Below are 16,941 nucleotides of genomic sequence, written 5' to 3'. Positions count from 1 at the left end.
ACACACACACACACACACACACACACACACACACACACACACACACACACACGAACCCCTACCATGAACTTCAGTTCCACTGATCACTTGACCTCTTTGAAGTCCCATTCTTCCACCTGCTAATCACTCATATACTTACTTCATCTAATATATACTTAAACGCTCACTTAACTTTCCCTAAACGCAAGAGATTGTCCCTAACTGCACATTTATAAAATGGTGCATTCCTTCAGTCTTAACCTCCTTGCTTTGTCCTAGCATTTACCACCCAACATAAATTTGTTTAGTCTTCTCCAGTTTGACTAAGTTACATGACAGAAAGGAATTGGCTTGTTTAATGTATTCAAATGTATCCAGGGAGCTCTCATGGCCTAGTAGTAGCTGCTCTTCAGAAGGACGGGCACAAGGTTCAAATCCAGCAGCTTCTCTGTGGGAGAAGGATGGGCAATCTCCTTCCGAGCAATTAACTGCCTTCTCAATGGTACACAACAACAATATACCCAAAACACTCAGTACAAAGCCCAATATTTAGTATTTAGCAGCTCAGTACATATTCATCAGATAAAAATGGTTGGGTGGATGAATGGATGGCAGGCTTTAAATTCAAACCAGGTTTGTTCCAAAGCTTGGTACAATTTTCACAACAACTAACAAATCATGGAGCCAGACCTATTGTATACTAAGCCGTTCCAGCTTTAGAGAGGTTTAAATTGCTTAGTAAAGTGCTAGAAATTTCATTCTTCTCAAATAATTTTTTACTCCAAGGGTCTAGGAAACAATACTACAAAATGCAAAAGCAGTTGTTGTTTTTAGGGGCATTCCAGTTGAGTAGGACTCAAAGTCATTCTATGAACAACAGCCTTAACCCTGGCCTATTCTGTGTCATCCTCATCTCTGACACACTTGAGCCTATTACTGCAGTCACTGTGTCAATCTCATTGCAGGTCTTCCTCTTAGTGGCTGCTCGTTCACCTTTCTAAGCATGATCTCCCTTTTCAAGGAATAGCCTCTCCTAGCAATGTGTCCAAAGTGCAAGAAACAAAGCTTCACCATCTTTGCCTCCAAAGAACAGTCTGGCTGCACTTTTCTCAAGACATAACTGTTTGTTCTTTTGGCAGTCCATGAGATATTCAGTACTCTTTCCTAACACAACTCAAAGGTATCAATTATTCTGCTGTCCTTCTTGTTCATCATCCAGCTCTCAAACACATAGCAAATGAATGATGCATCTTACTACATAATTCTTAGATAAAAGCCTAGATCTTAGAGCTGGAATGCATGATTATAACAAACTGCTATCATTGCTCTTCAGTGTTTTGGAGAAGTCCCTGATGGTGGGCTCTCCCAAAGCAATACATCTAATCTCCTGACTGCTAGTACCAAGGGGGTTGATTGTGGATCCAAGTTAAGATTAAATCATTAACAGTTTTACACCTTTTTATCTATCATGATGTTGCCTGTTGGCCCAGTGGTAAGAATCTTTGCTTGATGCTGAAATGTAATCCATATTGAAGGCAGTTATCTTTGATCTTCTACAGCAAGCATTTCAGGTCCTCACTTGCGGCAAGCAAGACTGTATCATCTGCATAATGCAAGTTCTTTTTAAGTCTTTCTCCAATCCTGATGTCTCATTCCTCTTCACAGAATTTAGCTTCATGAATTATTTATTCAGCATACAGATTGAATAGGTATAGAGAAAGGACACCCTGGTGCACTCCCTTTCTGATTTTAAACTATGCAATGCTCCATTTTGACCCTTTTGGTTTTCTGACTCCAGCTCCTTGCACATTTCATTGTAATATTTTACTTTGTTAGATGGATCTTAGCTGAAAGCAGGGAATACCAGAAGAATGTTTATCTGTGTTTCATTGATTATGCAAAGGTGTTTGACTGTGTGGATCATAACAAACTGTGACTGACTCTGAGAAGAATGGGAATCCCAGAACATTTAATCATGCTAAGGCACAAGACAGAGCAGAGTTTAGGGCTGTTGTACATAGGATCGCTATGAGTCACAAGCGACTCGATGGCACACAACAACAACAATGCGAAACCTATACTTGGACCAAGAGGCAGTCGTCAGAACAGAGCAGGGTAACACCGCATGGTTCAAAATTGGGAAGGGTGTACGCCAGGGATGTGTCCTATTTCCATACCTTTTCAACCTGTATGCAGAGCAGATTATCCGAGAGGCTGGGCTCTATGAGGAGAAGTGTGGCGTCAGGATTGATGGAAGATCTATTAACAATCTGCGTTATGCAGATGACACAACCCTGCTTGCCGAAACTGAGGAGGACCTCATGCACTTGCTGCAGACGGTCAAGGACTGCAGCCTTCAGTATGGAGTCAATTCAATTCAATGTCAAGAAGACAAAGATTCTCACCACTAGACCAATTAGTACCATCAGGATGGATAGCAAAGAGATTGAGATTGTTCACAGCTTCAGTTTGCTCAGCTCCACTGTCAACACTCTTGGCACCAGCAGCCAGGAAATAAAACAAACAAAAAATGTATTGCGATGGGAAAGTCTGCTGTTAGGGACCTCTCTAAAGTGCTCAAAAGCAACGGTATCTCTCTGGAGACTAAGGTGCGCCTGATACAGGCCATGGTCTTTGCAATCACTTGTTATGCATCAGAGAGTTGGACAATGACTAGGGAGGAGAATTGATGCCTTTGAGCTGTGGTGCTGGAGAAGAGTAATGAATGTACCATGCACTGCTAAGAAAACAAACAGATTCATCCTGGAGAGGATTAAACCAGGCTACTCCTTGGAGTCAAGGATTCTGGGGCTTTGTCTGACATACTTTGGACATGTTGTAAGGAGGGACAGGTCCTTGGAAAGGGACATCATGCTTGGTAGGGTGGAGGGACAGCACAGGAGGGGAAAGCCCTCTATGAGGTGGATTGATTCGGTGACTGGGGTAATCGGGATGGGTGTGTCAGAGGCAGTGCGATTGGCACAGAACAGAGCAGGGTTTAGGGCTGTTGTACACAGGGTCGCTATGAGTTGCAAACGACTCGATGGCACATAACAACAACATCCTGCCCTGCCTTTTGAAATCTTCTGTTCAGCTCTTTAGGATCTTTAATTCTTCCTTGTGCTTTGGCTTCTCTGCACTCCAGTGCAATCTTCAGAGTTTCTTCTGACATCCATTTTGGTCTTTTCTTCCTCTTCTTTGTAATGAACATTTGCACTCTTCTTGGATGATACTCTTGATATTCTCCCACAACTCGTCTGGTCTTGGCTCATTCGTGTTCAAGGCCTCAAACCTGTTCTTGAGATGGTTCTGAAATTCAGGTGGGATAGACTCAAAGTTATATTTTGGTTCCCATGAATTTGGTTTAATTTTCCTCAGCTTCAGCTTGAACTTGCATAGGAGAAGTTAATGGTTTGTGATTCGGTGACTGGCGAAATCAGGATGAGTGTGTCAGAGACAATGAGATTGGCATAGGACAGAGCAGAGTTTAGAGCTGTTGTACAAAGGGTTGCTATGAGTCGCAAGAGACTCAACGGCACATAACAACAACAACAGTGTTCCATTTGAACAACAGCTTCATGGTCTAGTTATTGATTTCATATGAGCATAATTTAGTGTTCTGAGATTTTCTTTTTTTGTTGTTGTTGTTGTTGTTAGTCATAGGTTGTTTTGATCCACAAAATCAAATGCCTTTGCACAGACAAAAAAAAACCCACATAAAAAACACAGACAGACATTCTCTGATAGTCTTTGCTAAAATTTAGAAGCAGATAAGAGCTTTGGTAAAAGCACAGATCTTAAGAGGGGTAAAGAATTGCATTGCCAAAGCAAAGGTATTCAGTTTGAATCCACTAGCTGTTTTGTGGGAGCAAGATGGGTAATCTCCTGCCATGCTATTTATTGCCTTTGAAAACCCACTGTAGGGCCAGCTATGGGTTGGATCCAACACAGAGGTACTCAACAACAAAACCTCCACTTACTAGCAGTATGACATGAGGCAAAGTGCATTACTGCTCTGTGCCTCAGCTCCCTAATCTGAAAAATGGAATAAAAGTATGCATCTCATAGGGTTTTATAAATATTTAACAGTTGATATCTTATTAAAGGTTTAGAACACAGTCAGTAGTATGGAAAAGTCAAGTTGTTTCAATAAGTTTTCTATTCAGTTGGTCCTAAGATTCTGTTTATGATGTATTTTTTCCTGGACACACAGAAGAGGACTCATTAAGAATCAGCACCACAGAATGTAGAATTAATAGACTAAATCAATCAAACAAAACCTCAAAATACTAACCTATGATTTTGTTTTTTGTTATGTGCCATCAAGTCACTTGCAACTCATAGGAATCCTATGCACAACAGTTCTGAATCCCACCCTATCCTGAGCCATTCTGTCTCCAGTACACCTATCCCCGTAACCCATTACTGTGTCAATCCATTTAATCAGGGTCATCTTCTCTTGTGCTGTCCCTCTACCCTTCCAAGCATGATGTCCTTCTCTAAGGATGGTCCCTCTTGGCAACATGCCCAAGGTGTATGAGATAGACTGTCAAGATTCTTGCCTCAGGGAACAACTTTGTTTAGAAGGTTTGATCTTCTCCAGGACAGACCTGTTTATTATCATTACTATCACATGCAAGCAAGGCTGTGAAAAAGATTATTTAAAAACAGCTACAATAGTACAAAGACAGAGAACTACCATAAGTGCAAGATGGATTTAGAAGCCATGATACCAGGGATATCACTGCTAATGTCAGATGGATTTTGGCTGAAACTAGAGAATATCAGAAGGATATCTGTATTTGTCTTATTGATTATACAAAGCCATATTCAGAAAGCAAAGCATTTAAGGAAGAGAAACATGAAAATGATGCACAAACATTGTACATGAGTCAGTATAAATGATGCAGCTAGGTGGGACCTTTGAGCGGTCCCCATAACAACTGGAGTTCTCCTAATAGACTAGTAGGGGCTAATAACAGATTAAACTCCTATAGCAAAATCAAGTATGGCAAAGAAAGTCAACCAATGGATTCAGTAAAATGACAAAACGGTTCTTCAATGTTGGTTGCCCAGTTGTAAACTATGTGGAATTGTTAGGTGCGCTGTGATCGTTGTTGTGTGTTATCAACTGAGGACCAACGCACAGCTGACCCTCCCGCAAGTTTTCAGAGGCACTAAGATGCATGGAAGGAGAATGCTCATCCTTCTCCCATGGAGCAACAGGTACAAGCCAGAGAAGAAAAGCTACAGTCAAAAGGGAAAAGTTGAGTCCTGACTTCAACTATTTCACTCCAAATTTGTGTTTCTTTCAAAGCTCAATGCAGAAGTATTAAATTGTTCAGTTCTTCATAGTAATTAGGTTAATTGTAATGTTAGTTTTTCATGGCACTAACTTCAGATAGTTCCAGTCACTCAATCGTCCACAGCACACTTCTGCGGAGAACTGAGGGACACACAGGATTTTGAGAGCACCCCTTTACCGACTCTCCAACTCACAGTGCTGAGAGTCATGATCACGCCCGGCCCGCAAAACACAGACTTTAGCACCTGACTTCTGGAGTGAGAACATCATCTGCATCCATGTGTGGACTTTCTCAGTTCTTTCAGACTCTGGGTACTTTTCATTCATGTGTTGTAATCCTTTCCCAGACAACACGACCATCTCCTATTTCTCCTCACAAATGCTCCATTCATCTATCCAGTCAGTCGGTGCTGGTTTCAACAAGAAGTTCAGCAGGCACAGTGAACCAGGGTCTGTAGTTCCTCCCGATGGGTGGCTTTGGCATGCTCACAGCTTAGCAGCTAGGCTCACATAAGGGAGTATCCTGAGAGGATTCTCAGGGCTTCTTAGGGAAGTAAAAGGTTACAGTTCAGGTAGGAAACAGGATCCAGTTCTTCAGTCAGGACAGCTCGTCAGGCGTGCTCATAGGCTCTCTGAGCTTCAGCTTATTGGCTTTGGGCCAGTGTTACATGGCTTTTTTCAGTCTTGCAAACCATAGAATCTCCCTAAAGCCCTTGGACAAAGGCCTTAAATTCTAGCTCGAGAGTGGCAGTTCTAATCCAGCTGTGTCTCATTTGGGTCTCTGGTTCTCCACCACCTCAGCTGCTGCTGCTGCTCTTGATTCCAGTGTGACTCATGCTGGAATCTCTGGTCCCAAAGGACATGCTGCATTTTCTACATCTTTTTTGATGACAGCAAAGTTTCCTCCAATAGCTTTTAAAATCACATCATTTATGTGAGCACACATTCTTAGATCAGACAAGATCAGGAGTACCGAGGGTGGGATCACTAGAGGCTGAGCACGTATTTATACTGGGCAGTAATATAGGTAAAGGGAGCTGCGGTGGCCTAGTGGTAAGGAGCTGCATTGCCATCCCTAAAGCACAAAGTTCAAATCCAACAACTGTTGCCGAGAGAAAGATGGGCAATCTCCTCCTGTGTGATTTACTGCCCCTGAAAACCCACAGGAGGGTCAGCTAAGAGTTGGTTCTGATGAGATGGTATACAACACCACAACTCAATGTTGGGTAAAATAAACTTATTATTTAATCATAAATTTTCATGTAATACCTAGCACTCGGCCCTTAAAATTCCTATGATAGAATGGAACAATTCCACATCTGTATTTTAAATAAACTTAATCTTTTGTTTCCATACATTAGTATTTCAGGAAAAAAGCTACTTTTAGTAGCATCCTGGAAATGTCAATCTGTTTTTATGCTGATTATAAAAGGTTCCATTTCACTGTATTTGTATCAGTAGCTTTTACCCCTGATAACAAAAGTAAATTTGAATTGATGGAACTGGAGTATGGTATATGAACAGCTGCATTTGAAGCAAGATGATCAAGTTATTTTAAACTTGGTTTTCTATTAGAAATAAATCAGTCAAATATGTATAAACTAAACTGATGTAAATAAAAATATTCTCATTTATTTAACCTCTAAATTCTTGCAGCTTCGAGACAGAGAAGAGATATTTAAGGATCCATTTTATCAGAAACTTAAGTGTGCAAATCTCCAGGCTCATTATATAGCTAGTTATATTAATGGGATTATGTACAAAGAAATGAATAATTGTTACACTAACAAATTTAAGGATGTGAAAATAAATAAGGTCTTTGGAAAAAAATCCTATAATGACTCACTCCCTTGGCCTATTTTCCCCTAATAATGCTCTCTTAACTGTCAAGCCTTTAAATATGAATAGAACTGTTATGGATCATTTATACTAAGCAAAAGTCTAGTGCCTTCTTCCCAAGGGAAGAGTCAGGCCTAAGATATAGAACAATCATATTATTCTCTCAAAATGGGAACAGTTAATAATCATTCACTAAAAATGTAGCTTAACCTAGTATGTCAAGTTGCCCAAGTCATTTTCAAACAAGTCATTGACTTAATTTTCCAGTTTCTAACTTCTTAAATTGTTTAAAACCAAGAGGTACTAAGATATGTTGTAGGGTGATTTTAATGAACAAAAACATCTATATAAAAACACTTAAGCTTTATCAAATTTGAAATTACTCATACACACACACACACATACACAGAAACAACACAAATCATCAAAGTCAATACAGATCCTTAGAATATTATCTTTTTTTATGTCAACATACTTTGTAGTGTTCTAAAGAAAACTTTACATGTGAACAAAGAAGTAACCTGATGGTCTAACACATTTACACACACAAAAACATACTCAACCTTTTTAAATAGAGAACAAAAGCATATGGCTAACATGTGAATGAGCAAATATATATAAAAGAATACTACATGGAAAAACAAAACAAAACAAAACAATAAAACGAATACTACCAGAAAAGACTTAATAGTATATTGACAGAGAATTACCAGAAATACAAGCTGGGTTTAGAAGAGGTCATGGCATTAGAAACATTATTGCAAATATCAGATGGATCTTAGCAGAAAGCAAAGAATACCAGAAGAACGACTGTGTTTCACTGACTATACAAAGGCATCTGACTGGTGGATCACAATAAATTGTGGCTAATCTTGAGGAAAATGGGAATCTCAGAACACTTGATCATGTTTATATGAAACTTATACTTGGACGAAGAAGCTGTCCTCAGAACAGAGCAAGGAAACACTGCCTGGTTCACAATCAGGAAAGGAGTGCATAAGGGATGCATCCTGTCCCCGTACCTTTTCAATCTGTGTGCAGAACAGATCATTCGGAAGCAGGGCTTTATGAGGAGTGTGGTATCAAGACTGGAGGAAGACTCATTAACAACCTACAAGATAGGGGAGCTCTGGTGGCCTAGTGGCAAGAAGCTGCATTGCAATCCCAGAGGCGCACAGTTCGAATCCACCAGATGCTCTGCCGAGGAAGGAGGGGCAATCTCCTCCTGTACCAGTCAGATCTGATTTGACGGTACACACACACACACACACACACACACACACAAATAATAAAAAAAAACAAAACCAAACAACCTACAATATGCAGATGACACAACTTGCTTGCTGAAACTGTAAACACTTGCTGCAAAAGGTCAAGACCTGTAGTCTTCAATATGGATTGAAGCTTGACATCAGGAAAACAAAGATTCTCACCACTGAGCCAATTGGCAGCACCATATTAGATGGAGAAGAGACTGAGGTTGTTAGTAATTATAGCATGCTCGAAGCCATAATCAACACTCTTTTAATAACAGCAGTCAGGAAATCGAAAGACGAAATTGCATTGGGAAAATCTGCTGTCATGGACCTCTCCAGAGTGCTGAAGAACAACGATGTCAGTCTAATCCAGGACATGGTCTTCTTAATTACTTGTTATACTTCAGAAAGTTGGACAATGACTAAAGATGACAGAAGAATGAACAGATGCCTTTGAGTTGTAGTGCAGGAGAAGAGTCATGAATATATCATGTACTGTCAAGGAAACAAATAGGTCTGTCTTGGAGAGGGTGAAACCAAGTCTCTCCTTGAAGGCTAAGACTTTGAAGCTCTGCCTAACTTTGGGCATGTGGCCAGGAGAGATTGGTCCTTGGAGAAGCACATCATGCTTAGAAGAGTGGAGGGACAGGGGAGCTCTGGTGGCCTGGTGGCGGGAAGCTGCACTGCAGTCCCAGAGGTGCATGGTTCGAATCCACTAGATGCTCTGCTGGGAAAGGAGGGACAATCTCCTCATGTACCAGTCAGATCTGATTTGACGGTACACAGACACACAAAATAATAAAAATTGAAGAAAAAAAAAAAGAGTGGAGGGACAGCGCAGGAGAGGAACATCCAGCATGAGATGGACTGATATAGTAACTGAGGCGATGGGATTGGTGTGCTGGAATTAGTGAGACTGCCTCAGGACAGGGAAGTGTTCAGAGCTGCTGTGCATAGAGTCGCTAAACATCACAGGCAACTCAATGACACATAACAACAATAACATACTATCACAGATTTGGAAGCAAGAGTAAGAACATGCCTCCGGAAACAGCAAGAGTAACAACATACCTCCAGAAACTCTTATGTAACTTTGATAAATGTTGATAGTTGTACAGGGGCTTCAGGCCTCTTGTTCATAGGGTCACTATGAGTTGTGCTTGAATCGAAGGTAATGAACAAGAACATGAGTTAAAGAACTCCCTATAACAGGAGGACACCGAGAAAGAAGAGTGGCAGAGATTAGCCTAATTTATTAGTAAATAGTCTCAGATGTCATTTGAGGACAATGAATCATTTTAAGAGTTAAAGACAAGCCTTAGTTTTTACCATTTCAAATTCAGCAAATTTGTTAACTATTGATGCTTTAAAAATATGCTTCTGTAGGTTGTGATTCTCTCATCCTTTAGGCGTGGGTTGTCAATTGCTCAGGTCTCATGCAGGGTTATGTCTTATTCACCACAAGAGTCACAGTAATAAAGGCTGCCAAGCACAGGCTAAAAAGGGTGACAGTAAACTGTGCGGTGATTAAGAACCAGACCGCCAGGGTTTGGATCACAACCTACCAGCTTCCTGTTATTTAGCCCTTGTGTATCTATCTCAGTTTCTTGACCTCCAATGACGGGAATAGTACCTACTTCATAGATGGTTATTAAGATGATTAAACAAGATAATTCATTTAAAGAATTTATTGCACTATCTGGTATATGTAAGTGCTTGATTAACGTTAGTTAAAAGCTACTAGCAGTACTAGTATTACCCCCAATTCAAACCTAAAACCATTACAGTTGAGTCAATTCTAACTCATAGTGATTCAAGTGGATAAAGGAGAATTGCCCCATAGGGTTTTCAATATTGTATCTTGAAAAGAAGCCATATCTTTCTCTCTCTTTTTTCTTTTTTTAAAATTTTTATTGTATTATTTTTTATGTGTACCGTCAAATCAGATCTGACTGGTACAGGAGGAGATTGCCCCCTCCTTCTCCAACAGAGCATCTGGTGGATTTGAACCGCGTACCTCTGGGATTGCAGTGCAGCGTCTTCCTGCTAGACCACCAGAGCTCCCTCATATCTTTCTCTCTTAAGAGTGGCTGATGGGTTCAAATCTGTTTTTGAATGCATCGATCTTTTTGGTTAGCAGTTGAGAGCTTTAACCATATGCTACCGGGGCTCTTCGTAATATGACACGTGGATAAAATGAAACTTTCTATTTTATCTCTGTATGTCTCTTCTTTGATGAGGGCTCAGGGGTTCGTGTGGTAAAAAAAAGAAGGGGCCTGTATATTTTATTCAAAAGACACTGAGGATCAAGTCTTATGAATATATAAGCTTATTTTAATATTAGAAAAAAAGTACAGGGCTCCATATCACGAATTTAACATCTTTCTGTTAAACATCACACGATTTTCACCATCATTAGTTACATACACTCTAAATGATATGGAGTTTCTACTGATATTCAGTAACAGCAAGGTCCATAAATTATAACTAAGAAATAGCTGCAGAACTGCATGTTGGGCAGTTATCTGTTTATGCCACAGAGCTTGGACCAACGCTGAGGCTGGGATTCTGTCTCCAGTGCCTAGACTCCCTGACACACAGCCAGGAAGGTCGAGTTCCCGCAGACCTTCATATCTTCACTCACATTCCTTTGTAAGAAAGGAGTTCCAAGAGGTAAAGGAAGCAGCAGCCACTGAGTGCAGAATGCCCCATTTCTACTTCAGGATGATGTGATAGCTATCACTGGTTTCTGCTGTAAAAAAGAAAACAAAAAGAGAATGATCTTTTGGGAGAAAGGGAAAATAAATAAAAACAGAGAAGGTCAAAGGATATCATATTTATTCATTACCACGGAGTAATAAATATCCATTATAAAAACATCATGCCTCTAGGGGGCACTGAGTTTCTGTTAAGGGAGATGTGAAAATTCAGAAATGGGTAGCAATGATGGTGGCACACTGTGATGAATCTAATTAATGTCCCCAAAGGCACATGCACAAAATGCTGAAAGAACAGAGTTCAGGAAGAAAAAACCCCCAAAGCAGTTTCTATTTCCTAATTTGCTGCTTGCTAGTTTCCCTCTCTTTTCACAGAAATAAATTATGAAAACTCTTTAGAGAGACGTACTTGTTTGTCTTTCATTACCTTTCATTGTGTCCAAAATAAAACAAGCTTCTTCCTGAAAGTTCTGTATCATCTAAAAAAAAATCCAAGAAAATTTGTTAATTATTACAAACTGCAGTTGGCTGCGCTTATTTGGATGATGTGCCTTTTTATTCCATCAGATTTAAGTGAAAATAATCCTTCCCTATTTCTGTGTTCCTGAACACCTACACCTAAAGGAGTGGACAGGACCGAGTGTCTACTGGCCCTAATCATAGCTTTATGAATATCTGTAAAATCCTTGGTGCTTTTTACCTCCAAGGATTTTTTTTTTTTATATTGCTGAATATTTTTATTAGCTTAATGACTTGGGATTGCCTTAACATTAATAAGCTTCAACATTAGTCACTAGGCTTTCATTCAGTGGTGGGGAAGCTTTCTTGTTTTTTAAAAAAAGCAATCATTGAAAGGGCATCTATTTCTCGGAAGCTGCAGTGACAGCAGGCTTCTCTTCATGAGGGATGGGGAATGGTGCGCTCAGGGCCAGGGGCCTGTTTCCTTGGTCCCTTCACAGTAAGGACCCCATCAGACACATGGATGAAGTAACTCCAAGAGGGTCCACATGTGCTGGGACCCAGTATTTCCTGTGGAACTTCTGGGAGATGAAGCCATGTTCATCCTGATGCTCTTCACGTTTGCCATGAACTTCAATCACATCTCCCAGCACCTTGACCTTGAGTTCCCCTGGGGAGAAATGCTTCCCATCCAGGTTGACAGAGAACCTATCCTTGTCCAGGTGCATCTCTGAGAGCCTAGTATCAATCCAGATGGATGCCCACAGGAAAAAGGGCGGTCGAAGGTAGAAGGGCTCAAGGAGGTAGAAAATGAAAAGATAACAAGTTCCAGCAAGCATTCCCTGAAGAACTGGTCAGAGGTGGCTGAGGCAGTGGAAAAGAAAGAATGGGCGTCTTACCCAGGGATGGTGGATGGCAATGTCTTTGGCAGCTAGGTAAGTGTAAGGGGTCGGCTGGCTAGTCAGCTCTCTACTAGGGATTTTTTAAAACTCTGTTTTTGTCTGTTCTTCCATATCAGTTTGATTTTTAAAATTCTACAAGATGAACTAAAAGACTGGTCTAAAAATTGGTGTATGCATTTCTCTAGGCCAAGGAGTACATGGACAATGACTGGTCCTACAGAGTAGAACTGATGTTCACGTCTTCAACTTACAGATGGAGTTTTCCCTAAAACAAACTTCTTTAGCATTTCTCCCCCACTTTCCCAGGATTTCTCCTAGGATGGCAAAATATAACTAAAAAGGAGCATTCTAAGCGCATAGGTTAGAGCTCTGGTGACCTCATGGTACAGAGTTGCACTGCCAACTCAAAGGCAGGGGATTCAAATCCTGTTCCAGTGCAATTTACAGGCTCTGCAAACACACTGCAGAGTCAGCTCTGAGTTGGTTCTGACTTGATGACACACATCACTACCACCGCATAATAAGGGCAACACGAAATGCTGACAGACTCATAGGAGAGAATCCCATAGAGTCCAAATCTTTTCTTTCAACAGAATTGAAATCAGATTTAATAAAAGACTGGAAAATGGTAGATGATTTTAAATTCTTTTTTGTAACTTCATGATACAATTGTTGGCATGTAAATTCATAAGTTGGGAAAAAAGCCAGTGATGCTGTTATAACAAAACTGCATCCATTCCTATAAATTTTGTGAATTGGGTTCTACATCATTTATATAAACTCATTCATTACTTTGAATCAAAATCAACTTATAGCTGAGCCCCAGTGGATTTTTCAGGAAGCTATAAATTATCCAGGAGGAGACTGTCCATCTTTCCTCCAAAGGAGTCACTGATGGATTCAGGCTGCCAAAGGGGTGCCACCTTTAGGTTAACAGGGTGACTCCCTACTGACTATACCATTAGAGCTCCCCCATTTATATCAACTCAATTCTCATAGTCACTGAATCAGAACCCTCCAGCAGTTTTTCAAAGGCTATAAATCTCATGGGAAGAGACTATCTTTTTCCTATGAGCAGCTGGTGGATTCGAACCACTTGCCTTTAAATTAGCAAGCCACCTACTCACCCATTAGGTCATCAGAGCTCCCTCTTTTATATCAAAGGGGAGGGGAACAGAAAGGAATCAACAGGCATTCATCTACAGATGAACTTACTGTGGAGAGTGGCTGAAAACAGAACAACCTCATCAATCTCATTTAACAGCTGTATTTCTAATACTGATGTTTTAATAATTACTTACAAATTTATAATATATTATTTTTGTTGTTAAGTGCTGTCAAGTTGATCACGACTCATAGCGACCCTATGGACAAAAGACCTTGTTTTTAAACTAGTTTCTCCAGGTTCATAAAGTTTTCAGAGGCATGTTGTTTGGAAGTGGATGCCTGCTTCCAAGTACGTCTTAATATAGGAGCTCCACCAAATACTGTTAACCATATGTAACCATTTGAAATACCAATGGTACAGCAATGGTTAAATATCACAGCAATCCCAAGTTCCTCAGTACAGCAAATTAACAGATCAGTGCTGTACCATTTAGGAGAATATTCATTATAAACACAAGTTAATATTGCTAAGATGACAGTGTTATCCAAATTGATCAAGGGACCCAATACAATTCCTTTGGTGGCTTCTTTGCCTAAACTGAAAATCTGATCTAAAACTGACAGGAAACTCTAAGATCTCAGCCAAACTTTTTTTAAAAAATAAGTTTGAAAGGATTCGCATTTCCTGATTTCAAAATTTAACTACAAAGCAAGTTTTTTTTAAAAAATTTCTTTTTTTATTTTATTAAATCTAATGAACATTTACAGAGATTTTGGATTTCCATTCATTTATTGTTGCACTTTTCTCCCTGCCCAGCCCCAGTTCCTCCCCCCCCCAGTTCGCTCCTCTCTTTGAAAAGTAAAAGAAAGATTCCTTCTTTGGTATCCAATCTCCCTGCCCCCTCCCACTACCCTAAGTATACTCCACTACACATGCTACCTTCATTCTGGACTTTTGTGATAACCATAATACCCTATCATATATCGCTTTTAAATTATTCTCTCCCTCATCTGTTTCAATGCAGTATACATAATTCATGCAGTTTTTCTCAGTCTTACCCCAACCCTGATGTCAGTTCCATTCTACAACAGTGGCACCAATGCAGTATTTGTCCTTTTGTGACTGAGATATTTCACTCAGCATAATGTCCTCCAGGGTCACCCAACAAAGTAAGTTTTGTAGCTAATCAAGACAGTGCGGTACCGTCAAGGATAATAATTAATGGGCTACAACTGAGAGTCCAGAAATAAACTTGTATATTATGTTGTCTTAATTGCAATAATCACAGTGATCATTCTATTGAGAACTAACTTTTAATTTATAAATAAAGTTTTTGTTTCAAAGAATTAGGATAGATTAATAAAAGATGTTAAAGCATAGAAACTATACTAAGGCAAAAGTCTGTAAGAAAGGTAAACAGAAATACAAGTTTAAGAAAACAAAAGAATGATATAAAATTTCTAACTTTTAAAGAAGTGTATACTCATTTATTTATTTTAAATAGATGATGGTAAGAGAGCTCTGATGGCATAGTGACAAGAAGATGCCCTACAATCTTGAAGGTGCGAGGTTTAAATCCCCCAGATGCTCTGCTGGAGAAGGAGGGGCAATCTCCTCCTGTGCCAGTCGGATCTGATGTGACAGTATACAACAACAACAAAAAAAATAGCTGAGCATTAAATCATTCTTATACTAAGGTTTCATGGAATACTATGAAAATAGTGATGTAACAGCTTCATTTTTAAGTCATGAAATATGCCCAGTATTGACATCTTTCACAACCTTTATATCTTTAACAAAAAATCTGAAGTCAATTTAATAGTATGAAAAGAAGATGTTTTTTGTTTTGTTTTGTTTTGATTACCATTCAGTCATTGTTGCCCTTTTCTCCCCTCCCAACCCTCCCCCCAAAAGGAATTTTTAAAATTCCCTTTAACAGGTAACTAAGCAAAAACATTTGGAAACCTCTGTCTAGAAAACAGAAGACTTGCTCCAGCACATGCCCTGACAAACTATCATCTGGTGGCAGAGTAGGAAGAAGAATCTACCTCATCACTGATGAGCACGTGGATTCCTGTCGGCCCTTGTTTGTAGATCTGGCTGATCTGCTGAGGGGAAATGCTGAAAAGCTGAGCAATCTTTTCTGTCAGTTCTACAGCTGTCAGTTCTTCCAAATAGATGGCATGATACACTGCAAATGGAGAGAGCAACCGTGGTCAGTACTGCACCTGATCATTAGGAATGCCCACTTTTCTGAAGGACTCAGAAGTCAGACTGCCTGTATTCTAGTGTCAGCTCAGCAATTTGCTAGCTGTGTGATCTACGGCAAGTTAGTGAACATCTTTAAGCTTCCCTTTCTCATCTAAGCACTAGATATCACAATAAAAAGATTGAAAAAAATAAAAGACATTAGTTATAAAACCAAGGCATGTAGAAGTGCTCAGAATAGGGCCTGGCATAAATTAGAAGCTCAATAAATATTAGTGATTACCATTACTTCTAGCAAATGCTGAATCTGCTGTTTGATGAATTCCCATCACACATGCCCTTAAGACATCTCTTCACCTCTCTTCATGTCTGTCCTGGTCTGTCCAGAACGACCTACCGAAGAAAGTACCATTTGAGTCTCCATCCTCATGTTTCTGCTGCTGTTGCTCCCTCAACTGCAAAGATTCCTGACAAACATAAATGGTCAATCTTGGGCGTACCATGCTAAAGACAAAAGAAATGAACAAAGAGGCTATTAGTTTAGATTGTTCATGGTAAGCACATTTTGCCATGACATGAAGCTGAATGCTTACATTATAAATAGTACAGAGTAACTATTGAAAACTGGCGATTCATGGGTCAAATACAGTTCATTTGTAAGTTTTATTACTTCCCTGGCGGTGTTTCTATTGTTTAGGCTTAAAAAAAACCCACGCAAAACTGAACTGGTTCATCCAGGAGACATAATACATTTGTGAGCCTGTGGCTTTTTAAAAAAATATCCAACTTGGCAATGCAAGGTTCTCACCTTCACAGGAGAACAGTCAACTGCCCTCCATATTTGACGCATGTTTTCCTCATTTCAGGCCAGACATGGCTTGAACTTCTTTATATTATCTATGATTTTTATACTCATTTGATTTTGTGTCCTTTGGTGTAAAGTTTAGAAATATTAAAAATATGTGAGCCATTGCCTTATGTGTCAGGTTTAAGACCTATACAATTACTACTTAAAAATTCCAATAAATACTGTGGAGTACTTTTATGTTCCTACTTCCCTTGTTTGGAAGGGTGGACAGATAGCACAAAAGAAGACGACTTTGGATAAGATTGAGGTAGGTGTGTCAGAGACACAATGAGTGACATTGTCAGAGTGACAATGGCTCAG

General features: G+C 39.7%; 1 protein-coding gene and 1 pseudogene across 5 annotated transcripts in view; both read right to left on the bottom strand.

Annotated features, from left to right (window-relative positions):
- Positions 1-10,688: 10,688 nt before the first annotated feature.
- TFCP2 (transcription factor CP2) overlaps positions 10,689-16,941 on the bottom strand; it is a 74,154-nt gene continuing 67,901 nt past the window's right edge. The window contains exons 12-15 of one of the 5 annotated variants that reach the window (XM_006900226.1): positions 16,171-16,277; positions 15,614-15,756; positions 11,524-11,575; positions 10,689-11,128 (exon numbers count right to left, since the gene is read on the bottom strand). In XM_006900226.1, the coding sequence (XP_006900288.1) occupies positions 11,094-11,128; positions 11,524-11,575; positions 15,614-15,756; positions 16,171-16,277 (337 nt within the window). In that variant the 3' untranslated portion in view covers positions 10,689-11,093. Of the gene's footprint in view, positions 11,132-11,523; positions 11,576-15,613; positions 15,757-16,170; positions 16,278-16,941 lie in introns of all 5 variants that reach the window. The other 4 variants (XM_006900224.1, XM_006900228.1, XM_006900225.1 and 1 more) reach the window with 4 other exon arrangements.
- On the bottom strand, positions 11,898-13,588 carry LOC102853972 (annotated as a pseudogene).

Source organism: Elephantulus edwardii, unplaced genomic scaffold (genome assembly GCF_000299155.1).
Source record: "Elephantulus edwardii isolate Elephantulus edwardi_28Jun2011 unplaced genomic scaffold, EleEdw1.0 scaffold00278, whole genome shotgun sequence".
Classification (NCBI taxonomy): domain Eukaryota; kingdom Metazoa; phylum Chordata; class Mammalia; order Macroscelidea; family Macroscelididae; genus Elephantulus; species Elephantulus edwardii.
The sequence above is the reverse complement of the archived record's forward strand: the minus strand, read 5'-3'. Positions and strand labels throughout refer to the sequence as shown.